General features: G+C 39.8%; 3 protein-coding genes across 5 annotated transcripts in view; 2 read left to right on the plus strand and 1 right to left on the minus strand.

The window, feature by feature from the left end:
* Positions 1-13,020, minus strand: part of ATG2B (autophagy related 2B) — a 43,630-nt gene extending 30,610 nt beyond the window's left edge. Inside the window, 10 exon segments of the mRNA XM_086614195.1 lie at positions 136-247; positions 962-1,116; positions 1,756-1,938; positions 3,008-3,104; positions 4,917-5,096; positions 5,573-5,735; positions 7,124-7,226; positions 8,246-8,398; positions 9,360-9,522; positions 12,830-13,020. Of these exon segments, the coding sequence (XP_086470321.1) occupies positions 136-247; positions 962-1,116; positions 1,756-1,938; positions 3,008-3,104; positions 4,917-5,096; positions 5,573-5,735; positions 7,124-7,226; positions 8,246-8,398; positions 9,360-9,522; positions 12,830-12,991 (1,471 nt within the window). The 5' untranslated portion in view covers positions 12,992-13,020.
* Positions 13,021-13,715: 695 nt separating this feature from the next.
* GSKIP (GSK3B interacting protein) lies at positions 13,716-17,597 on the plus strand. 3 transcript variants are annotated; one of them, XM_086613337.1, is made up of 3 exons: positions 13,716-13,759; positions 14,818-15,076; positions 15,699-17,597. In XM_086613337.1, the coding sequence occupies exons 2-3, from the start codon at positions 14,819-14,821 to the stop codon at positions 15,858-15,860; spliced, it is 420 nt and encodes a 139-aa protein (XP_086469463.1). In that variant the 5' UTR covers positions 13,716-13,759; position 14,818; the 3' UTR covers positions 15,861-17,597. The 3 variants fall into 3 exon arrangements, with proteins under 3 accessions (XP_086469463.1, XP_086469464.1, XP_086469462.1); XM_086613338.1 differs by lacking the exon at positions 13,716-13,759 and adding an exon at positions 13,930-13,948; XM_086613336.1 differs by lacking the exon at positions 13,716-13,759 and adding an exon at positions 14,133-14,606.
* Positions 17,598-18,610: 1,013 nt separating this feature from the next.
* The window catches only part of AK7 (adenylate kinase 7), a 31,841-nt gene continuing 24,746 nt past the window's right edge, over positions 18,611-25,705 (plus strand). The window contains exons 1-5 of the mRNA XM_086613466.1: positions 18,611-18,688; positions 19,327-19,506; positions 20,617-20,725; positions 22,930-23,024; positions 23,785-23,895. Of these exons, the coding sequence (XP_086469592.1) occupies positions 18,611-18,688; positions 19,327-19,506; positions 20,617-20,725; positions 22,930-23,024; positions 23,785-23,895 (573 nt within the window). The remainder of the gene's footprint in view (positions 18,689-19,326; positions 19,507-20,616; positions 20,726-22,929; positions 23,025-23,784; positions 23,896-25,705) is intronic.

The following is a 25,705-nucleotide window of genomic DNA, read 5'->3' on the forward strand; positions in this document are numbered from 1 at the left end:
CGTAATTTTTCAGCAATAACACATTTATAAAATCATCTTACTTTTGATTTTAATTTCTTTTTACCAAGTTGCTGCATAACAATTCATTTCCAGAATTATCTAGGGAGCAGAACATAAACCAACATTTTTACTTACATGTCCTTTTCAAGGAAGTCTGGTGAACCATGTTGGCTGTAAGTGAAGAACCTCTCGGAGGTTGTAGCTCTTGTTTGTTACGATCAAGAAAATCACCCCAAGTTGGTTGAAGCTAAAACAAAAATATAAATGATCTTAAATCTGACAAATAGATGTTGGACATTAGATCTAACATAAACAATAAAGGAACAAAAAGAAAATACGTGCATAAAGAATCAACAGCATGCCATTTCACAGCGTATTAGTGCTCAAGTAAACAGTGTAGATAGAAAGTGTAGCCCAAAGTAAAGCCTAATTCTATGATCATCTACACTCACTTATTTTTAAAGCTGGATAAAGTTGCTCTCTCCACGAGCATATACTCTCCTGTTTCTCTGTAAAAAGCACAACTGTTCTTCATGGCTTTCACTAAGCAAAACATTGGGCACATAACAGATCTGGGAAAGATGGTGATATCAACAGCATAACTTTTATGTTGTTTGAAGAATAATGTAAATAGAACAATTTTGTACTTTTTATTTTCCTTGCCTGTGTAGTTCACATTGTACGAAAAGCCAGATGGCAAACACGCCGTTATTAAAAAGAAAATATATCATGAAGTGTCCTGTATAAGCTTCAAGGCATTTAAAAACAAACACATTCCATTTTCTGTCTTGGTAGCCAAGCAGATGAGAAATTTTCCAATGCAATTTCCATTGCAGAAAAGGAACACCATCAGCTCTAAACATTTTCTATCGTTCTACAATTTGAAAATAGTTTTTGATATTGTAAGTTTCAGACTAAAGTGTGGATTTCAAAAAGATTTTATATGTAGTTAATACTATACCACCGTAGTGCTCAGTGGGGATCCTGCTGGTGTAGTTGTGTATGTACTGGTTAAAGACAAGTCTAGGTCCATAGTTGGAGGGTCTCCAAGAGGAGGAAGGGAGGAAAGGCTGTGAGACATGTCCATTTCAGCCATTGAGAAGAAAACTTCTTCTTCTAATAAGAACCATAGACAGTAAAGAGTTATTTTCTAATTGAAAAAAACCCACAACTTTACTTTTAACAGAAATGTATTTCTAAGTTCAGAAATCTAACTGCTAGATAGAATAACCAGCTAAATATAGTATCTACAAAAGTTCCAATTTCTTTTGGCACTGCAACTAGAAGTATCGATGGACAGAGATTATAAAAAAAGGCAAAAAACCTAATAAATACTAGAACAGTTAAATGTTCCATTTTCATATTCAAGTTGGCATAATTTCTACAAATTCATACACTCTCAACAAATCAAAGTTCATATTTTCACATTAAATATAGAATAATTTATATTTTTATTTGAATAATTTTTTACTGTTTAATTTCCTCAACGATGCATTTGAAGAGATGTTACATTGTATTTACTATGTTGCACAGTAACATACAGATTACTGAACAGTTTTAATGAAATACTGAATCAAGTCTAGCCTGATACCAAAACTAGGTGTTAATTTTTTATTCAACAGTCCAATTAATAGCACATAATCATTCTATGTCAAAGTTCTCTTGATACTAAAGTTAGTAAGATTAAAAGATGAACGGTCAATTTATATAATCCTAACAGGTTATTTCCTATGCTGCATCATCTTTTATACTTGCCACGACTAGAAGGCGTTCTGGCACTCTCTGTCTCATAGAAGCTTTGTTCAGATGACGCTCCTGCAGATGAAGACTCTTTTCTTAAATAACGTTTTAGCTCCATCTGAATCCGATCCTCATCTTCCTGTTGCATCGGACGGTTCTTCCTATCTTTATTGGACAGTTCTATCCTGCTTAGGCTCTCTGAATTAAAAAAAAAGGACAGAAAGCCCACTGTGATTTCCTTGCCAGTATTCCAAAGAAAATTCAAAAATGAATCTGAAATTAACCAATTGCTGTAGTATATATAGGCATCTGTGTAGATGTACACATCTGTTGTATATCAGATGCATACATACATGCATTTTGTTGTTTTGGAGATTTTGCTTTTCAAGAAGAGATTACTCTCTCCCTAGCATTTATTAATTTCATCTGAAGAAAATATTTTAACGTCATATATGCAAATGTGTTCACATAAAACATCAGCATATATTTCTCTTCTCAGTCAGTTTTAGGGACTAAGGACACAATCTCTTAAAAGTTTTACTCCTAAGGAACTACTAAAATTTCAGGTTTGAAGATGACACATAGGGGAAACTATATGCAATGCTTTTCCAGTTACCCCAAAACAACGAACAAGTCCAGTACAATAAATACAACAGTATCATTAGAAGAATATTAAGCATCTACTCAGGACATGACAAATCTTTTCAAGAAGATTAACTATTTATCCTAACAATAAATGTTGTTACACTAGGTAGGTGGCAAGGCGGTGGTGAGGGCAACAAAACAAAACACCCTCATCCTGCTGCTGCAGTACTCTAAACACTGCTGTTCATTACTTGGCAAATACAGACTGATGAACTCAATTACTGTCTGTTCTATGTTTTCTGTGCCTGTTGTAAAGAACAGAACAGAGAAGGAATGAAACTGCTAATCCCCTCTTGCGAAACAGAAGCTACAGGAACCAAAATTGTTCTGGCCTCTTGATTTTCTCCACCTACAAGCTCCCCACCTCTTGTCCCATTACACTTGTCAAGCCTTATTTGTTACCTAGATTTTCATTACCGACACGTATAATTTGCAACTGAAGTCAATAAATTGACCATAGTCCTACTCAGAGCAGCTACAAAGCATTTGGCTAAGATCAGACAGAAATTAATAATAACCTACCACCAAAAATAATTTTCCACTGAGGAAATATTTTTATCTTGCAAAGTTTATTTTTCACCAACTGTAATACATACTTAATATTTACAGAATGTTAACTTGCCTGGTCCAGCAATAGCTGCTACCATGTCCAACAGAAGATGCACCTGCCTTGGTGACAGAAATAGATGTACAGAGTCTATTTGTCCATCTACATCCAACTGAAAAAAGAGGGAAAAAAAAAAAAATCAAGAACACTTATGGAATATTTCTTTAAAAGTCTTGAATAAACTATTTTCGTAATAGATTTTGATGCTGTAAAGGATATAGCCATTCCAACAGTATCTTCATCTTCTACACAACAACAGCTAGAAACTTAATTGTGTATTGCTCCCAATCTGAAGCTTGACAGGATAAACACTGGTGTGTCACTGATGATTTATTAGCTTAAAATACACAATCGCCTTATAAGAAAATTCTAGAACATCATTAACCTGCTAGCTGCTTTGCTTCTTTTAATAATTCCAGAAGGAACCAACAACATAAAGTTAGCGTTATGTACTAATTGTAAAATACTGAAGTCAGCCCTTTCTGAAGTAGACCTTAAAAACTGTAAAGGTTCTCTTCAGGACTTCTCTTTAGTATATAGATGAATAAATTCACATACTTTCTTTATAAAGAGTGGGATGTTTATGGAAGTCTAATTGGTTTAATACGGTATACACCAAAGAAAGCCACTTATGTTTTGAGAGCAGCCCAAGCTAAATTTATCTGAAGGACTTGTATAGATTTCTTTTTCAATTCTGGAATCCTGTACTCCCAGAAATTGGTCCATTCATGATTATTACACATCATACTGGGTGTAGGTGGCAAGGTGCTAAGAGGTCAGGGTCTGCCCCATGCTGGGCAGAGCTGGTTCCAGCCTGCCCTGTAATGGATCTACCTCAGGACCTACCTCAGCTGAGACCATCGGCAAAGCTGGTGGTACCTCTGTGAAAACACATTTAAGAAAGGGCAAAATGCTGCTCAGGCAGTGAGGAAAAAGCACCAACAGGAACAATCCTGCAAACACCAAGGTCAGGAAAGAAGGAGGGGGAGAAGGTACCCCAGGTGTCAGAGCAGATATTCCCCTACAGGCTGTGGAAAGGATCACAGCAAAGCAGACACCCACACCGCAGCTCACGGAAGACCCCACTCTGCAGCAGCTAGATATGCCCTAAAGGAAGCTATAGCCTGTGGAGAGCCCTCACAGGAGCGGGCTCCTGGCAGCTGCTGCAGCCCATGGAGAGGAGCTTATGCAGCACAGGTTCTCCTGTCAGGAACCACAGTTCATGGAGGACCCATGCGGGAGCAGTTTTATCCTGCTGGAATGGATAGGAAAGGACCCACACCGAAGCAGTTTGTGAAGGACTGTAACCTGTACACACTGGAGTAGGGGAAAAGCATGAGGAAGAAGGAGCAGCAGAGAGGAACTGTTATGAACTGGCTGCAACTCCTCAGTTCCCCATCCCCCTTGCACTGCTCAAGGTGGTGAGGAGGTAGAGGAGCTGGGAATGAAGAACTGAAGTCGAGCCTGGGAAGAAAAATGGGTGAGGGGAAGGTGGTTTAGTTTGTTTCTCATCATCCAACTTGATTCTAATTGGCAATAAATTAAATTAATTTTCCCCAGGTTGAGCCTGTTGTGCCCGTGACAGTAATTGCTAAGTGGTCTCCCTGTGTTCATCTCAATCCATGAGATTTTTCATCACATTCTCTCCCCCTGTCCTGTTGAAGAGTGCAAGTGAGAGCAGCTGGATAAGCGTATGAGCCAGGGTCAATCCACCACACTTATGAGTTTTAAGAGTTTTTAGTGTGTCACTGACTTGTCTGGCCGCTGTAAAGATGTCTTATTAGACGTATATATTGCTTTTGAACGAAGAAAACCAAGGGGATTCTGTCCCCTTGATAATCTCACCATTTCTCGTATGCAGGAGAAAAAAACGAAATCCTACATAATTATTAATTTAGTTAAAGACCAGGAAAGCATGACTAACCTTAGCTCCAGGTAGTACTTCATTTTGCTTTAAGGTTAGGCTTAACTTCATTCTACCAATCAGCTTACTGATCTGTACAGGGTCAGAAGGAGTAATTTCTGGCAAGTTTCTCGTTAATTGCGGATGCGGCTCATAAATGATTTTTGGATTCCAGCTAGGTGAAAGCTTTGGTTCAGTTGCCTTAAAATGTTACAGAAAGAGGAGTATGAATGTATCCCATTTCTTATTATAAAAAAGAAAAAATATTTCAACTAGGCTTATCACATAAATGATCATTTTACACAAATACAAATTTAACAATTGCATTAAAAACATGTGTTGATAACTATGAAAGAAACAAGGCATGTAAAAAGTGAAATATCGGGCTTTTGCAAAAAAGCAGAGCAAGTTTCCACCGAATAGTGAATCGTGGAAGGCTTCTACACAATAAAGTTGCAAGCAGATTCCAGTACAATACATACTAACTATTACTCAGTCCTAAAGCCTCCATTTCCTTCCCCCTCCTCAAAATCAACAGAAGTGATCATGAAACTTATTGAACACAGATTCAAGTAAAAGTTCCACTCCTGTATACTTCAGGATGAATCTAATACATGAGTAACAACATATTCTGTCCTTCACCAATTTACAGTCTCATATAATGTATTTAATTTTACCAGCTGTGTAGTTGAACACACTGGGGAAGACTTTGCTGATGCAGGAAACTCATCCCAGAAGAAAGAGACACCTGAGAGCTGCAGTAACTTGTGAGCAAACGCTGTGGGCTGATGTACATTAATTCCAGAGCACTCATCTGCAGTTTCATCACAGTACATAGTCCTGGGATACAAAAGCAAGGAAATAAAGATGATAGGTGCATGCAATTTGTTACTTTTATTGTGCCATGTAGACTCTAAGTCTGTACATCCTCTCTGTCTTCAGACTATTTACCATGTCATTGATTGTCCTAAAAGGAGAAACCACCACTTTCTGAGAATAGATGGAAATCTTAAATTTTCTATAGGACACCACAGGACAAGTCAAACACGCTTCCAGTGTGAATATACCCCTAGTGTATTATCCTAGTATTTACCTCTAATCTGACCAAAGGAGTCTACACGATGCTTCTAATGCATATGTTTTCATTAGGACATACACAATTCTTGCTTCAAAATCTGGAAAAACTGCCCTCTAATAATTTTAGTCTAAAAACACTACTTGAAAATAACCTTCTGTGTCAAAACAAAGTTGAAAATTGAGAGACCAGGTTCCAATCCTGTAAAATTTATGTGAAATTAAATTTCTTGCATTATAATACTGAGACATAGTATAAATAGTACACTCTTAAAAACATGCAAGTCTCCACCTAACAGAATTTACAGTGGAAAAGCACGTCTACCTTTCCAGAAAGAAAATATATCAAACATCAAAACAACATGCTATTTAACAGTTTGCTTCAATCTAGCTTTTAAAGTACAGAAAAATATGTTTGTTTTGGGAACAGACTTCCGTAAGAAAAATACAGTTTTACTGACATCTCTCCTGAACTGAACATAACTTGAAATTTATAAATGCTTGTTTAATACCAAATAGATTTAATTAGCATTTATCAGTAAGAATCAGTTTTATTTGACAATGATTTCAACAGTTTGCAAGAAAGCATGATAACACCATCCCATAGGTCAAAAAACTACTTGAAGAACATGTGCAGCATTCAAGTTCAAAGTAATTACAAAATACACGTGGGTTCCTCTGAAAGCTTATAGAGGATCTAAAATTTTCCAGTATAGTCTTCTTCAAGACTGTACCTTTCTTTTTAAAAACATTTGAAGTGTCTTCAATATACAAGAGGAACTTTTACAACATGAAATCCCTTTTGAGTAAGAGATGGTCTCATTTGCCAGTAATACCCACTGACGGTTGAACATCTGGGAAATGGTACTCATCAATTGTGGAAGCAGTCATTATCATCCCCTTGAAAAATCCAGAACTCTTCCAATTTGAGAGTTTAATAGCTTTAGCTTAAACATATTAAAGTGGAAGTTTAGTGGAAAAAACGTTCACTGGCATTATAAAAGAGGTGGCCTTAACAGGGATGTTCAAGAGCTGGTGTCTAACTGTATACTAAGAATGTGTGTGCATGGGTAAAATATATTGTAGTGGAAATGGCAAAAAGCACCTTAAAAAAAAACCAAAATACTTTAAAAAAAAAAAAAAAACAACTTTACCTTTCAATTCGGATTTCAAGTGCAGTTCCACTTTTGGAGTTTTCTGGTACATGTTCGATTCGCAAAACAGTATCTAAAAAGGTAACTTTCACTCTCCTTAGAACTTAAATGAGAAAACAAAAAGATACCACGCAAGCATTTAAGTCCAGTTATTCAACAATTATTTTTATAAATAAAATGAAAGACTGTTTCAAATTGGTTAAGTTCACAATATTTATTTCACAGAAATAAATTACCAATTGAGCTTAATAACATAACAGGACTTCAAGTGACAATGTAAACTCCTATCAAATGTCTAGTACGTACAACCATACCATGCAATGGACCTTTGAGGCTCGGATACTTTGAGTGACAACTCAAATCAGGTTGTTCTATGGCTTAGTGTGGATGACCCTCAAGGAAAGTACCTTATTTATTGTGTACCATGTCTGAACTCCTAAGCATGGCTATAGCACCACTCTGCTTTGGCTGGATACCTCTATTGCTGAAGCTGATTTTAAATGTTTCCCTTAACTCAGATGTTTCAACACTAAGCTCTCCACTGCATAATGTGGTCATAAACCCTTAGTTTCTTCCACTTAAAAAAAAAAAAAAAAACAAACCACCAACAATGAAAGCCAGAGTTTCTAAAGTACTTCTAACAACATGGTGTGGTTATTGAGATACATATGTCATGGCACGTCAGCGTTGCTTAAAAATAGCTGAAAAACCATTCTCTGTTTCTCCCTCAACAGCATCACCACTAACAACAATACAAGTTTGAATGACTAGCACTGAATTGACATCTGCAAAACTAAAGCATCTCACCAATCACTCAAGCACAGATTTAGCTGGTTTTGTTCTGGTGTAAACAAACACCAACTTGGCCCTGAAGTAGCATTTGTTCTGTCCACTGAGGAAAGTATACACATATTTTTGTAAGAACATGAGCTTTTTTTCTCCTTTTGAAAACAGGATCAATTGTCCTGCCTTACTGTTTAACTTTTACAGGTAATGGTAACAAGCGAAAAGGTGTGAGACAAGTTACACAGTTTGTGTTACAAGTTACTGCCATTTTGTAACGCAGAGACAACATAATCTGATTTAATCTCAGATGTTCATTCAGATCTCAATAATTCATACCTGTTTCAATAGTTTCTGCAAATTTCTCAAGTCCTTCAAAAGGCTGGGACCCTTCTCCTTGCTCATCTGTCAATTTTTGGCTGAGACACTCTTTTGCAAGCTGCATACTACTGGTCATAAAACTTGACCAATACATAGGCTCAGATCCAGATGCTGTGAAGTAAGAGAAGTCTTACTAAATTTGACTGTGAACGTTTTGAAACAATAAAGACAAACAAAAGAATACACTTGGCATATTCTCTTCTTTATGATGCATTTAAAGAAATATTTTCTTCTATTTTCTCCACACTATAAAAGGAAAACAAATTAAAATTCTCCAGACGACAACTTCCAAACACTAAAATGCACTACATGTCCCACACATGCCGTGACAACACATCACACGTGCTATAACAACACATCTTAACAGAATTTATGGAGATTTAACAGTGAAAATTCATCACTAGAACAGCCTAAACTAGATCAGCTAGATCTAGTACGGATACAGACAAGCCAGAAGAGCTTATTCCTCTGAGCAGAAGAATCAAAGGCAGTTAAGTATTTCGAGCAGTTAAGACAAGCCCGAACAGCTCATTCCTCTGAGCAGAATAATCAAAAGCAGTTAAGTATTTTGAGCAGTTAAAAGTCATTATTTCAGACTGTGTTAGCAATTAAAATGTATTAATTGTTCTCCAAACACACAAAAAGATGCACATGCTACCCTAAAGTTAACAAAGAAAGCCAGAACCTCATTGAAACCTGCGCCATAGTCTTGACCTAACAGCCAAGGTCCACAGCTACTAATGCTGACTAACAGCACTTGGCGTAAAACACCCAAAAAACCTAGCTAACAAAAACTCCTTTCTACACAATATTATTTTCATTTCAATATGTCTGAAACAGTTTGGAAGAAGAGATATAGCAGTAGGAACATTATAAGCATTTTAATTTAATACAAAAGCAACCAATGGAGAAACACCAGACACTTTCTTTTTTTGTTACATTCTCTATCATTAATGTATGTAAATCAAATGACAACAAGTAAGGCTAAGAACTGACTAAAGCAAGAGCAGCCTTTTGCCTCTGAAAAACTGTAAATAGAGTCTCCTTTTAAAAAATTAAAAGATAAGCCTACCAAGCCTTGGTCTTGGCCTGAAGACCATCTCTAATCCTCTTACTTCCAATGCACAGTTATCCTGTAGCAATGACCCCCATGGAACAGATAAAGAAATTGACTGGATAAATCCATCTGTGACTTCCAGAGGTGCATCTGCAGACTCCAGGATCTCATTAAGACACTAGAAGAAGAATAAGAAAGAAAGAAAGAATAAACAAATAAATAAATCACCTCCATAATACTGAGTATAACAAATAAAACAGAAGAGGCTACCAGAAAAGCAATTACACTCAGAAAGACAATAAATCGGCCATTTTCAAGTATTTTGATTCCACCATAACTTGTTTCACATGAATTACTTAGCTTTCAGCATAACACAGATTTTTCTATGGTAGCTGTATAACCTGTATTTTTGCACAACACCAAAAAATTCTGCTACCTTATAAACACTACAGTACTGACAGAAGTTAATCTATTCTTTTTCTGAGAATACTTGAAGAAAGCTGAAAACAGGCTGACAGTAAAACCAAAAAAAAGTACCTGACTTCTGTGGCAAGAGTATTTCATTAGTCTGTTAATTCCAGTGTAAAGTTCATGTTACCTTTCTCTGTGATGCCGGAACAATGGAACCAAACAATCACTTCTTGCAATATAAAAACTTGCAATTAAACATAATACTAATACTTGCATACTTTCTAAATTATGTTTTAATGTGTTCAGATCTAATTCAGTGAGTGTAATTTTCTAATATATACAAGACCCTACTAAATACTGTGGTTGTAATATTAGGGCATAATGTCCAACTGGCAAAAAAGTGTGGTTTTGACCTTCCTATGTTGAACAGAGCCACAGATTTTACCTCAGAAAATGCATAAACACAATATCAAAAGTTTTTAAAAGAATAATGATTTAAAAGTTGCTTTCCATTTTTTAATTATAATTAAAATGTTGTTCTAATTAAATAGAATAAAAATGAACAGAAAAGTCTTCAGAAAATGATGTCTTTCATTCTTATATTGCCAGGTGTCATTTTCCCATCACGTTAACTTGTTGCTCTGCTTATGCTCCTAACAACTTTGCTTTTACAATTTTGTTTGCTTGCATGCTCAGCTTTTCTACTTTCTGTTCCAAAGTCCACTCAAGCAGTAGAAAAAGACACCACTTTTAAAAGAAACAGAAACTGAAACAGTTCTATCAGGAAATTTTTTAAGAATAAAATAATAAACTAAGATTCAGTGACATTAAAACTTCATTCTCAATTTTGAAGAACTATAGATGTGGTAATAGCATAAGATAAAGCAAAAATAATTATTTGGCATGAAACACAGTTGAAAATATCACATATTGATTTAAATTGCTTGAACCATTACAAAATAATTTGCTATATCAGGAAGTAAGCTAGTTATCAAAAGCTGCTGTGAATAAATTTGATCTCGGATGTCTTTTTGCTACCAACATACATGACAATAAAAATTTGTGTATTTTAGTACTTTCCTTATTACTTTGAAATCGAAATTTACTATCTAAAAGCAAAAAAAAATCAAGTATTCTTATAGCTAAACTACTTCATAAACAAGCCGATTCACCACTAGAAAGTAGCAATTAGAGCATTCTAAGTGAAATTTTAAGAGTGAAGCAGCACAGTATTCACATCAGGACTTGTTCCCATGTTTTTGCCTGAAAGTTTCCAGCTGGAATCACAGTACTTCTAGCAGCAAAAGTACTATTTGATGTACATTAAAATTCAACCACAAACGTTATGGGCTACATTCTGATTTTCTAAACAGTCCAGGTCTCAAGAGGCAAAGGGATTACACTAATAGCCCCAGGTATTCCTAGGTATCTCTATAACCTATAAACACATACAATATTGGCTAAACTATCTATGATGTTAAGATGAACTGACATACCCACAAAAATGGATAAGATAATATGTAAAACTACAGACATTCTGGTGATTCATAGAGAACAAGCTTACTATGACTAGGGGGAGAAGAAAAAAAAAAAAAGAGCTGTAGTACTTCCGCGACATCTGTTTTTGCAATCTGTCATACATGAGAGAGTCACGTGCAGAGAACCTGAAACATGTCATTGTTTACAAGCCGAAAAGAAAAATGCTGATCTGCAAATGGGGAAGACAACCTAAGTATTATCATATACACATTTAATCACTGTGTATACGTAATTAACTGTTCATTTCGTACTGGTCCGTAACTGCTGTTGTTTGAAAGTATTTCCATTTTAAATAATGTCACTTTGACCAGTGACGACTGCTGTGATACCCACTAGAGGGCACAACAATTCAATTAAAGCCAGACAGCCTCACTGCCGGCCACCGAAAAGCAGCTGCCGACACAGCCAGGGAAGAAAAGAAGAAAACAAAGAAGTAAACAACAACAAAAAAATCACTCTAAAACACTGGTAACGTTGACTATTTCTGGAAACGTCTGTTTCCTGCCACTTTCAAACATATTTTCACACAAACAACTGAAAGATCATTATTTGAAAACATGACATATTCACAAGGGTTTTAAAACGTACCCAGCACGGCCTAACACCAGAACCTAGTACAGTAAAAACGTGTTTCGAAAGTGCCTCGCAGAGCAATAAGCCTGTGTACCTAGTCCACTATCTGTGCCACCCTGGAAGTCAAAGACTGACACACAGCAGTGCTTAAGTCTCCTCATGACAGTCACTTGACTGGCACGTCGAATTCAGTAACGTTGGTAATGAACCCGAGAAACTTTATGAAATATTACAGACACAGACCTTTGGATTCCTACAGCAGGCTGGAAGTACGCACAAGTATGTGTGTGTGTGTGTACAGATACATACGCACACATAGATACAGTATAAAAGCAAATATACACTGTAGGACTGAAAAAAAAGCTTCAGTTGTTTCAAAGCACGACAGCCCACCTGCTTAGCAAACTGCAGCTAAAAACAGCTTTCCGTTTGCCAACAAGTACTTGCACCATTGCAAGTTTAGGGGATAATTTTTAGAGATCTACACGGACTAAGCTCAGTGTAACACTGTCAATAGGAACCAAGATGCCTCCAAGATGAGGACAAAGTACAGACAGAATAGAGATTACTTTTTTATGTTTTCAACATCTCTAGTAGTAGTCAGTAAACATGCTCCTCAGCAACCACAGCAGCAATTCCCAGTAGTTTGGGCTAGACTAGCTCCTTCTCCCTGAAATATCGGCAGCTATTGTCTTCTTTATTTTTTGCTTTCTTTCTCATAATTAAAAACAATGAAACCAAAGGGCGGCTAGAAAAACATATCTGTAACAAATGCCCAGATTTTCTTAAGTGCTTATATATCAAAGAAAAGTTCCCTGGATTAAATGCTAATTATGGCTGTAACTTTTTCCATGAAGGAGGCTGGGTACTGAAAATAAAGTGGGTGACCGCCGGGGGCAGGGAATCAGCTGGTCCCTCAGACGCAGCAGAAGCCGAGGGGGTGAAGCGCCGACATCTCTTACCCACTTATCCAGAGGGACCTGCGTCAAGGAGCCGGTGCCCTGATAGAGATCCAGGCTGAGCTGCTCCAGGCTGAGCTTCTCCTGCAAGAAGTGGCCCAGGTACCTCTGCAGCAGGTACCTGCAGGCCCTCTTCTTGATGGACTCCGAGAAAGGCCACGGCATGGCGGCTGCGCGCCGGGGGCCGCAGGGCCGGGCAGCAGGAGGGGGTTGAGGCCGGGCGGCGGGACGGGTCCGGCGCCTCCGGCGGGCGGAGAGAGGGAGGCCAGCGGAAGCCGCCGGGCCCAGCCTCGCCTCTCAGCGCGGGTTACTGCAGGGGCTTCCCACTGCCAGGCGGCGCCCCTGCCGCCCCTCGCACCGCCGGCGGGGCGGCGCTGCCTCCCCTCAGGGCGAAGAGGCGCCGACAGGTAGCTCCATCCTCACTCGGACACCGTCGCCGCCATCTTCTCGGCGGCCCGCGAGGCGCGGAGGGGGCCGCCGCAGCCGCGCCGCAGAACGGTGCGCGGAGTCGGGGAAGGGGCTGAAGGTCCGGCGGGCGGGCGGGCGGGCCTCCCCCGCGTCAGCTCTGCGCCGCCGGCGAGAGCGGCCAGGCCGATCCGGGCTGCTCGTCTCCTTCCTCCCCGCACCCCCCCTGCCTGCCGAAGCCGTCACCGGCGCCGTGACGTCCCCGCGGAAGTGGCGTCGCGGAGGAGGCGGGGGCGGAAGCGGCCGCAGGCGGTGCACGAGGGGGCGGTGTCGCGCCGGAGGGGCCTCCGCTGCCGGGCGGCGCGGGGGCGAGGCGGGGAGTACCGGCGGGGCCCGGAGCCCCGGCACAGCGGGCGGCAGCGGGGCCTGTCTCTCTAGCGGACGGCCGTGGCGGAGCGGCAGGCGCCGCGGCGTCCGGAGCTGTTTGGGGTCGGGAGGCAGGGCGGCGGCCGCCCGCTGCCGGGGCTGGTAGGTGCTCCCGGGGCGCGGCGCGGCCGGTGGGGGCGGCGCACTGCTTCTGCCCGCGCTGCTCGGGGCAGCGGCGTGGGTATGATCCGTGGCTGTTGCGATGTCGTTAAATCGGAACGATTCACTGCGAACGGGAGGCTGCGCCGCTCGGTAGCCGGCTCTCCTGGTGCCTTCGTTTTGTTTGGAATTGTAGGTCCGAGGTGGGATGTGTCAGGAAAGGACGAATCTCGTGCTGGGAATGCCTTGCGTGTTGCGGATAGGGTTTTGCCAGCGCCCGTTCCTTCCTGGCAGCAGTGCTCGGCTACCGAAGCACCCGGGGCAGCGTCCCAAGGGGCTTTCCTTCCCTGCCGGCCTCTGGCAGGTTTCCCTGGGGGGGTGTAAGTTAGCTGAGACCTCGTGGTGACACGGGTACCTGAGAGGCAAATGCCAGAGCCGCTGTGGTACCGCCCCCCTCCCCGAGTCTCTCCCTTTTTGGTAGCAGTTGCTGACAAAGGCCAGCTGGGCATGTCTCTGAAACGTACCGACAGTTGTGCTCAAAAGCTGAACGAGACAATCGTTCTTTACTGACTGTAAACAAAAAGCTGCTGTGAATATGTCCTTATAGTCTCCGATAGCCAGTTTGGTTCACAGACTTTTCTAAGTCTTTCCTAAATTTACCAACAATAGGTTTTTATTTTCTACAGCTATTGATTCCAGTCTTTCCAGGCATGACTTGTCTTCCTGCTGCATTCCAGATCAGCAAAGTGCAGAATTAATTACTGCTGAATCATAACAGAGTCTTACACAACAGAATGCGAGTTACTTGCATAAGAAGCAGCAAGTTCAGTGACACTGATACTGCTTCTATGTGCTCATGTCACCTTCCTAAGCCGTTGTTCTCAGCATTGCGGTTTTGAGTTCTCTGGACTGTCATTTCATGATTATGGAAGTCATTGGGTCTCATATTTTCCTTTTTTTTGGACAATGTTAAATATGTCTGCCTATCTCTTGTTTTATGGTGTTAATATATATTGAGTGTAGTGGTACAATAAATCTAAAATAAATGTTTTCGTATGCAGCATGGACGCTGATTGCAATCCTGTGGACTTGCCCAATAATTCAGGGTTTGAAGAGGATTCCAATTATGGAGACTTTGAAGGAACAGATGTGAAAGATATGAGACTAGAAGCCGAAGCTGTTGTGAATGATGTTCTGTTCGCTGTCAGCAACATGTTTGTCTCAAAAACCCTTCCCTGTGCAGAGGATGTGGCATATATCAATGTGGAAACTAGAGAAAGGAACAGATACTGCCTGGAGCTCACTGAAGCAGGACTCAGGGTAAACTAATTTGTTTATAATTTCTTAAGCCTCTTTGTTTTGAACAATGATCATGTTCAAAAGGTGCCTAGAAAAATACTTCAGTGACACCAAAACAGCATACATATTCCTCTTGTACTTTTATGAAAGCCTGTTCTACATGCTTTCTCCTAGAAAGTGGAACTTTAACTAGTTACTTCCAATAAAGCAAGAGGGGAAGTTGATGAAAAAACAGGCATTTGTTTGAGACACAAAATGCTGAAGATTGAAACAGCAATTTGTTGTAGGCATGTCAGTCTTTGAGTTTCTCGGGTACCCAGAAGTCAGTAATACAGCATGTATACAACTCCTTTTTGCACCATTTATATTTTTGTGCAAACACATAGATGTAAGTCTTCAAAGGTCATAATGATAGATTTTACTAATATTCTGAGTTTTGGACAGAAGGTGTTTGAAACTGTCTAAATACTGTATTACCACTAAGCCCCATAGTAGAAAGTGCACATTGCGATTTAAATTGGACATCTGTTGTTCTCACAATATTGTTCTACCCTGAGTGGCAAAGTTAAATGTTGTGTTACCTGCTTCTCATTGCAAGGTGGTCCTAACCACAGACATTTAACCAGTGATTTCTTTGTTGCAGGTAGTAGCTTATGATTTTGATCGGACTGATGACAGACTGCAAACTCCATACCATGAAACTGTCTACTCCCTATTGGACTCTCTCAGCCCTGCATATCGAGAGGTGTTTGGAAATGCATTACTACAGAGACTGGAAGCTTTGAAGAAAGACAGTCAGTCATGATTTACCCAGAAGTGAGGAGAGTTTAATTCTAGAAGGAAATCTTAGTATGAGGCACTGAGGTCTTTCTTACAAACGTAGTCACAAACATCTTAAGCTTCATTTCTTGCATTAATTAATTCATGCTAGTACTACTCTATAACATTTTGCTACAGTGGATTTGTGTCTATCACAAGGCCACTTTGATAAATTGTAAAATTAATAAACTTTTTTCTTTTTTGTTGTAGATGAGCAAGTAAGTTGCTTCTTACAACGTTTGAAAAATTTGGTCTCTTTTCAGAGTGTTATTATCCAAAACTCTCAAAAAAAAATTATAGAGACTGAATGTTATATAGACAAGTAGTATTTTTTTTGTGTATGCTTACTGATAATTTCCATACCTGCTTTTTAAAATAGAAGCTAACTACTTGCTCTACCCAATTAATGAAAAATAATTGGGAAAACTACTGTTCTGCAAAGAATAGAATTTCAGCTTGATTTGCTATACATAAATGTGAAAATTCTCAGCCTTGGTAACAAGAAAGATGGTCTTGAACAATGAAGTGTTGCTTATATACTGACAATAAGTGAATTAAAAGCAAGGCTCAGTATTACTTGATCTGTCCTTGTCTATGGCAACCAGCAAACTCCAAATAATAAAAGACATGTACTGCTAATATATGAATGTATTGTCTGAATCACAAATGAGTTAAGCACAGAATTAGGATGCAATGGGCTACATTTCCTAAAGATGATGTTATATATGCTATATATATGTATATGTATGCTATACTGTAACTGTTTGAGAGGCTTGGAAGACATTTTAGACTGTTTACTATTCTGAATGTGTATTTACATGATGTACAGGATATACCCAAGAGTATTTTTGCTTCAGCCTTTACTTTCTATAATACAGTACTTTGGTACTTCTGTTTTTCACATTTCCTCTCTCAATTGTACAGCGTCCTCTCCTAATGAATACTAAGTAAACACTGTAATGTTAATTGCATTGTATTGGTTTGAAACCAAAGGCTGTATGAAATTTGCTAAGACTAATACAAACTGGAAGATATAACTTGTATTTTCTACTTAAAACTGGTACAAATCTCTTTATAAATCTATTGTTCTCCTGTAACTTTTCAAGTATGTACTGAATGGTAGACTTTTTAAAAATTACAGTTGGTTAGAAATACCGGTACTGTTGAACTAACATTCTGTGATGTTCATACTTTTTGTATTCTTGTACTATTCAGTATTTATGCATCTTTATTTAAAAAATCCCGTCATTATTTTGCCATGCTTTTGTGACAAGTACATGCAGTAGCTTTTTTGGAGCCACACTTATGGATACATGAGTGCTCATGAAATCACAGATTCCAGTGACTTCAGTAGAACTATACTGGCTTCTACCTGCTAAGAATTAGTTGTATTAATTGGAGGAGCCTAGTAGAGCTTTTGTAATAGCTTTAGGATAGTGATGTACAACTATGACAGACAAGACAACTGTAGTTAGTGCTTCTGTTTTCCAGAGCTTAATTTCATGGTCATTTTATTGTATTTTTAGGTTGAAACGTCTGATACTAATCTTCTGCCCTAGGGTATGCTTCCATGCTCTAAAAATTGTTCATAGGCTCTCTTTTGCACACAGGTCTGTGGCACGCGGTTAGTCCTCTGTGAGGAGAATGTACTTTACCAAATTTGTATTTGAATATTTTCCCTTGCAACTAATTTACTTGTTCAATTTCAATGACTAAAGCATTAAATAAATCCACTAGCGTGTTGTAGTTTTCTTCGGGGGGAGAGAGCTACTGGAAAGAGGGGCATGAACAACCAAAGTCATCATGCCCATAAAAAAATCTTAAATATCAGATAGTTAACAAGTATTTGAAAACCTTTGGCTTCAAACTTGTATCTGCTGAAACTTTGTCGTGAAAAAACAAGGTAGGTGATTGTAAAGAGAGACTTGGAAAGGATGTGTTAGAAATACCAGTGGGAAAAATGCCAAACTAAATGTTGCATTGCTAAGATTATTTTTTTCTTGATCATCTTTAAAATGCTTTGCCATTTTGCACGCTTATTATGAACCTAAGCTGAGAAATACTTTCAAAACGGTAGGGTTTTGTAGGTGTTACCAGTAGAAACCTCTGCTGTTCCCGATAACGTACTGCAGCGTTAACTCAAAAATGGGAAACCTGTGTCATTCCACCACGTCAGGGTTTGCGAGTCAAGGAAATGCTTTCCAGTCCCTCCACGCGGGCATCGCTGCCTGTGCGGAGGGAGCTGCCCTGCAGCACCTCAGCGGGCCGCCTTCGGCTGTCCGACGGCTGTGTTACCCGAACCCCTGAGCAAGTGCTGCTTGGCCGAACGCGGCCGATAAGGGATGAACTGCCTGAAGGCCTGCCCGCTATCTGAAGGGGCGGCTAACAGCCTGGTGAAAGCTGGTTTGTCTCAGCAGTACTGCGTAACGTTTCGTCCTGGTCAGCGTCCTAGAAGTCGGGGATACAGCCCCTAATTTATCGACTGCCGCTATCCCTGTTTGTCCTAGGATATAAACCCCAAGAGTACACGTACGCACTAAACGTCTGTTTATACCGACAACAGCCCTTACCGGAGGAGCTGCCCCCGGCTCCCCCCGCCCCCCGGCAGGCAGACGGGCCGCACCAACCCGCGCCGCCCGGCCCGGCCCGGCCCGGCCCCGCCGCGCTCACCGCGCAGCCGCCGCCGGCCTCGTCGTCGCGTAGCAACAGGCCGCGTGCCCGGCGCAGCCGGTGGCGATGGCGGCGGGGCCGGTGCGGAGCCAGCGGGTCTTCCTCAACCACCTCGACTCCTACTGCGGCCGCAGCATCGGCGAGGTGACCTCGGGGGACGGCCTGCAGCTGCTCGCGGCCGCGATTTCTTCCCCAGCGGTCGCTGCCCGAGGCGCCGCCGCCCTCCCGCCGGCCCCGGCCCGCAGCGGGGAGCGCACCCCGGCCCTCCGCCGGTGGCGCGGCGGGAAGCCGCGGCGGGCCTCCAGGGAGCTCGGCCGGGCGGGAAGTCAGCCGGTAGACGGGGTCACCTGAAATAGCTGCTGAGGAGAGGGGCTGGGGGCAAGAAGGGGTTAAGACAAGAAGGAGAAGGAAAATGAGAGTAAGGAGCAGGAGCTGTGAATAGAGCAGGTCGGGAGACCTCTGGCAACAGCTGATCACTATGGAGAGAGAGAGCTCTCTGAGGTAATGCCTGCCTGGAAGATGGGTTGCAGGGAAGAGACATCAAGGGACTCGCTAACATCTTCGACTTTGAGGCATAGGACACAAGTCAAAACAAGACATTACAGCTGAGGTTGAGGAGTCCGTAATGTTTTCCTGTTCAAAGGAAGGCCATGTTCTGAGCTACATTGCCTACTACGGGACCAGAGCTAGTCAGCAGAGTGTTAGTGTCTTCTGAAGACCATGAGAAGCTGTGCACGATTCAATATATATGTACATACAAATGTGTGTCTTGTATATTGCAGTATTTATCCAAATGTGTTGTTGGGGCATCGCTTGAAAGCATAGGAGAAGAAGAGGAGGAAGATGAAAATAACTCAGCTGCCAAACTTTCTAGCAGGCCAAAGGAGGGAGTCTACCAAATAGTGGGTACCCTTTCTAAGCCAAAGAGTACTAAACCATATTTTGCAGAGGAAACCTATGCAGTAAGTAAGAGTCTTATTTCAGGTTGCCATTAAACAACATTAGAAACATTCCAAGTCATGTAAAATGATCTGCGTTAATAAAATGGTCTTGTGTTGCTGCTGAAAGCTGTACACATATATTTGATTCCTTCTGCTTCCTGCACACTGCTGTCTCCTCCCTGCTAGGTCTGATACAGGAGACAGTAAAAGGAAGGAACTCGAACTCTAAATAGATTTAAAAAAAAAAATAGTTACGGACAGAACATCATCTACCTTGACAATCCACAGGTCTGCTTTCTTCTTCCTTCAAAAGACACACTTCAAGAATCTCTCTTGTCTCCTCTGTGTCTTCTGTCGCCATTTTAAAGGTAGTGGTGCTGGAATCAAATTTAGTGTCCTGCTTCTTAACTTTTCACTGAATTCACAGGTTTCACTAGCAGCTAATTGTTCTCAATACCTACATCTTTGTATAAAGATATGTCCAGAGTTTAGCTAACTAAAGGAGGCTTGCTTTTAAGAATGTGATTGCTTATTGCTTGATTTAGTTTTCTGAAACTAAAATTGCCTCTGTCTCAAATCGATAAGCCAGAATCTCTTCAAATGTTTGAAAATTTGGATTTCAACATCTATACAGCTGAGCCATTCAATCAGAAAATTATGGCTGACAGTATTTAATCTTAATCCCTGTTCTTGCCCAAAGTGTTTGTTGGATTTGCTCAAGTGATGCAGACAATCTGCATTTAATAAAAATGACAGAATGTTATTTTGCAAGGAAATAGACATTTTATGTTTTCTTCATTCTGCCAGTTGATCCTTGTTGAAAATACCTATAAAAGTCATATATATTTTTTGATACTCACAATTGCACTGAAAATAGAAATCCTAAAATGCTGCTAAAAAATGTACATATTTTTGAACTACATTAATGTGTATTGTAAATTAGAAGTTTCAGCGTTTAATTTACATTTCATCATCTTACTTGTCTCTGACACAAAGTTTGATATCAGTCTTATGAATTATTTGAACACCCTAGTGTTAGAAAACTACATTCTATCAGTAAGTTAAACTTGAAAAGAAAAGGAGTTTTATTTTTATTTTTTTAAATGTCAATTCTAACTACTTTTTCCCCAGGCCTCTTCTCAAAAAGAGCTCTTAAATCACTTGCGTGAGTGTGAGATTGTTTTATATAATATCACCGAGGATCCAAATCAAATTGAGGAAGCAACATGGGCTGCTTCTGGTTAGTATAGCTATCGACTGAACAGAAAATCTGTTGCTATATAGCCATCAAAATTTACTATAAATAAATAATGAAATTATCTGGGATTTATAGTTTACTGTAATATAAATCTGGGTTCCTTGATGGAGAAATGCTGCATGAATTGTTCAATTAATTAACAAGAGAACATGCAATGCATTCTAGCATTCGTAATCTAACAACACTTTAAATGACATATCTGTGTAGGCAGTTATTTCCCTAAATAACTATCAACCATCATCTTAGCTATTTGCATTGGGAGGTGGGTAGAAAATTTGCTCCTGTGATAACATTTCAATATTTTATATAATTATTTTAAATTTATTTTGACTTAAATGCCCGATAAAAAATACTGCTTACAGTCTTTCTGATACTTTCTCCTGATTATTATATCCAAATTCTAATGGGCATCTGGAATCTTTTTATGGTGACGGTGCAATATTGTTTTTTATATGATAGTTAAACTAAATTATGCTTTCCTGTTTATAGTAAAAATATTTGTATAACATGATAAGTTTTAGAAGACTCAACAAAACATAACCCACATTTAATTATTTTGCTCCAAATTAAAATAAGGAAGTTTTGGTTGAATTCGGTAGATTTTCCAGCATTCTGCTGGAGAAGCTAGCTGCTCATAGCTTGGATGGGCATACTCTTCACTAGCTAAAACACTGGCTGGATGTCTGGGCCCAAAGAGTTGTGGTGAATGGAGTTAAATCCAGTTGGCAACCTGTCACAGGTGGTGTTCTCCAGGGCTCAGCATTGAGGTCAGTTCTGTTTAATATCTTTATCAGTGATCTGGATGAGGGGATCCAGTGCCCACTCAGTAAGTTTGCAGACAACACCAAATTGGGTGGGAGCGTTGATCTGCTTGAGGATAGAAAGGCTGTACAGAGGGATCTGGACAGGCTGGATCGATGGACCGAGGCCAGTTGTATGAGGTTCAACAAGGCCGAGTGCTGGGTCCTGCACTTGGGTCACAACAACCCCATGAAACGCTACAGGCTTGGGGAAGAGTGGCTGGAAAGCCGTCCAGCCGAAAAGGATCTGAGGCTGTTGGTCAATAGCCAGCTGAATATGAACCAGCAGTGTGCACAGGTGGCCAAGAAGGCCAATAGCATCCTGGCTTGTCTCAGAAATAGTGTGGCCAGCAGGACTAGGGAAGTGATTGTCCCCCTGTACTCGGCACTGCTGAAGCTGCACCTCAAATACTGTGTTCAGTTTTGGGCCCCTCACTGCAAGAAAGACATTGAGGTGCTGGAGCACGTCCAAAGAAGAGCAACAAAGCTGGTGAAAGGTCTAGAGCACAAGTCTTATGAGGAGTGGCTCAGGGAACTGGGGTTGTTTAGCCTGGAGATAAAGAGGCTGAGAGGAGACCTTATTGCTCTCTACAACTACCTGAAAGGGAGCTGTAGCGAGGTGAGTGTCCATCTCTTCTCCCAAGTAAAAAGTGATAGGACAAGAGGAAATGGCCTCAAGTTGTGCCAGGGAAGGTTTAGATTGGATGTTGGGAAATATTTCTTCACTGAAAGAGTTGTCAAGCATTGGAACAGGCTGCCCAGGGAAGTGATTGAGTCACCATCCCTGGAGGTATTTAAAAGACGTGTAGATGTGGTGCTTAGGGATATGGTGGACTTGGCAGTGCTAGGTTAATGATTGGACTCGATGATCTTAAAGGTCTTTTCCAACCTAAATGATTCTATGATTCTATGTTTTTTTGTTTCAGTCATGAAAAAAACCACACTTCTATTTTCTTTCAGTATCTCAGCCATCAATAAAGATGAATCATTTCCTAGCATAGATTGTTTTGTTTTTTTTTTTTTTTTTGCCCCATGTTATGTAGCTCTATGGAGATTATGTTGATTCCTAATAATTTGATTCTTTATTGCCATTATTTGTCTATTTAGAATCATAGAATCATAGAATGGTTTGGGTTGGAAGGGACCTTAAAGATCATCTAGGTCCAACCCCCCTGCCATGGGCAGGGACACCCTCCACTACACCAGATTGCCGAAAGCCTCATCCAACCTGGCCTTGAACACTTCCAGGGATGGGGCATCTACAACTTCTCTGGGCAACCGGTTTCTTTTCTTTCTTTCTTCTCTGGGCAACCTATTTGTTTTCTTTCTTGATCTATTATCTTAATTTTATACCAACCCAAATTTAACAGCCCTTTCATTTAACAGCCCTACATATGGAAATAGAACATTTTGCAACACCGAAGTTGTTCATCCTCGTTTCAACAATAATGAGCTGGGCAAAAAGCAAACTCCCTCAACCTGTAAGTAATATGAATACATGAGCATTTTTTTAACTGAATATTTCCATTTAATGTAAAATAGTCATTAAATTCAATTAAACAAAGTACTTCAGTATGTACTTCAAACATAGCTAATAAAGTTAGTGTCAGCAAGTGTGTTTTCTCTCATGAGCCTTTCACCCTGAACTGCTACTTACTGCCAAAATTGTTAACTTTATTGCACTGGATGGAGAAGTTTAGGCAATGATACAGGCAGACATTAGGGACAGCTTGGAGAAGAGGTAAGATCTGTGCTAACTACTATATGCACTGTCCTTCAGTCATAAAAACCTCCATATTTACTGTATATTTAATGAAATATGAATTTAAATAAGTGTATATACAGATAGATACCTCTTTGTATATGTTAGGTATTGTCAGGAACCATGTGGGATGCTTTGTAGTAAGTTGTTGCAATTCCCAAATTCAGTCTTACAGAAATTGTGCACATTAATGTTACCTGTAGCAGTTCTTAGGGTTTGTGTAATATTATATATAATAAAAATTCATTATTTTTAAAATATAAAAGGTAGTTAAAAATCTTTTGCTGTGAAAATTGAAATTGAACTACTAACATTTTCAAAATGTTCAACCTGAAGTATTAGAATCAGTTTTAAGAATTTCAAATGAAAACAAAGTTAAAACAGATTTTCAAAATATTTTTTTAAGAACTATTTTAACTATCTAGGCCTTTAAAAATTGTTCTAAGACATGTATAACAGTCACATTTTTTCCTTCATAGGAAGATCCTGAGATTCCTTTTACTGATGAAGATTATCGCAGAAGAAAATCTCATCCTAACTTTGTGGATCACCTAAATGCTGAAAAACTCATTCTCAAACTTGGGAAAACTGTATGTAAATAATGTTTTTACAAAAATAGGTTGTTTGATCTTCTTACTTAGAGCATTATCTTAGTAATGGAAATTACCAACAATTTAAATAATTTGTAAGAGTATGTTATTCTCTTGATAAATACGAATAACGTCAATTATTAATAAAATATCAAGTATTGAGAAGACTATAATGTCTTTTGAAACATAAGTGTCTGCATAATATAAGAGAGAATTAAAGGTGGAGCTTGTGTGGGGAAAATTTGAGGATGAAAGAATGTAGAAGAAAGGGATATTAGTAGTAGTTTTAAAGAAAAGCAGCATCTTCAAGCAAACTATGTTAGTATTATGTCCTGTTTAAATACTTAGAAGATGTTCTGGCCACACCTAGCACGTTCCTGGATAGTTCATGCTCTAGGAGCAGAAGGCTTGTTGACTTTTATTCCACCCTATAATTCACTTTAAAATCACGGGCATAGAGCTGACCCAGAGTAACTAGAATACCTGTGATCACTTTATATGTGTTTTTAAATCACTTCCTTCGGCTTTGTTTGTTTGGTCCTGATTAGACTATTAATGCTACTAGAGAACAGACCATGCCCTTCTCTGCATTTAAGAGCTATTATTAAATAAATACTGACAGTAGCTCGGATTGTGCTTCACAACTCAGGAGAATTGATGCTGTTGTCATTAGAGACAGAGTACTGTGGAGGTTAGGAAAGACATGTGGAAGAGAACGAAATACACTGTACGATGAAGATGTCATTTGGTCATTCTCTTTGTGCGTTAGCAGTCTCCCATAATAAATACAATTTAGTGTCCATTGCAGAAATTTATCTGGCTAATTATAGAGTGGGAAAACCCCCTTACTCTGAGTTCAGTGTACACTTGCCATCTTATGCCCTGCTGAGAAAATAGCACTGGAAATTATATTCTATTGTAACATGGGTTAAATAGTACAGAATGCCAGTAAAATTTGGTGTACAGCTTTACAGTGGCAAATTGTTCTTACTTTCACTGTGCCAACATGGAGTTATAAGACTATGGAATAACTTTCATACTTGTGATATTAGAAACATGAAAATTGTAACCAGTGTCCACCAAACCTCACAATAACTTCTGCCACTGGTAACACCCAGATGAACTATTGACTCAATTTTTCTGACTAGTCCAAAACACTGAGTCACCATGTAACAAAGGTATTAATATAATTAGCTTCTAAACGTTTGCCAGGCTGAATGTCTTTTGAGGAGATGATGGAACAGTATGTAGCAGCACGCAATACAGCAACTTCAATGTTCTCGGTATGTACCTCTTGTAGGCCTTCCAAAAGGAGCCATTTTCCTCCAGAATTCCAGGGGCAGCATCAATGGGTATCTTTGCCCCTGTGCACTTTGGAACAGGAAGGCTCCAAAGCATCTGCCCTTCCCAGCAGGTCAACATTAGCTTCCTGTGATGGCTGGAGACTTCTGAATTACAGTTCTCGCTTCTAAATTCAGCGACATCTGGGAAACGTGCTGTCTGTGAAAGAAACAGCAGTGTTACCACTCCCTGCAAAGAGCTCAGCAGGAGACACCAGGATTCAGCAGCCATGTTAGTCATGTAGAGAAGATCTTGCACCAAGAGTAGAAGGGTTTCTTAGCCTTAATGTCTGTTCACAGTGCAATTTAATGGCTGTTGTTGCTTAAAGCAAGATTTCACCCCTCTGAGTTAGTGTATCTCCCACTTATATTTTGCTTAAAATTCAGCAAGAGTTGTGAGCTAGAAGTCTGTTTTTTACCACTAGCAATTTTTTACCTTTACCTTTGTGGCAGGCCATACAGGCTGCATA

This window comes from Tauraco erythrolophus, chromosome 6 (assembly GCF_009769465.1).
Source record: "Tauraco erythrolophus isolate bTauEry1 chromosome 6, bTauEry1.pri, whole genome shotgun sequence".
NCBI lineage: Eukaryota > Metazoa > Chordata > Aves > Musophagiformes > Musophagidae > Tauraco > Tauraco erythrolophus.

Bases quoted from the DNA above. Each gene is read 5' to 3' on its own strand.
- GSKIP (XM_086613336.1), top strand. From the start codon at position 14,551: ATGCGAGTTACTTGCATAAGAAGCAGCAAGTTCAGTGACACTGATACT. The intron at 14,607-14,817 runs GTGCTCATGTCA...TTTCGTATGCAG, and splicing joins GACACTGATACTGCTTCTAT to CATGGACGCTGATTGCAATC. The intron at 15,077-15,698 runs GTAAACTAATTT...TCTTTGTTGCAG, and splicing joins TCACTGAAGCAGGACTCAGG to GTAGTAGCTTATGATTTTGA.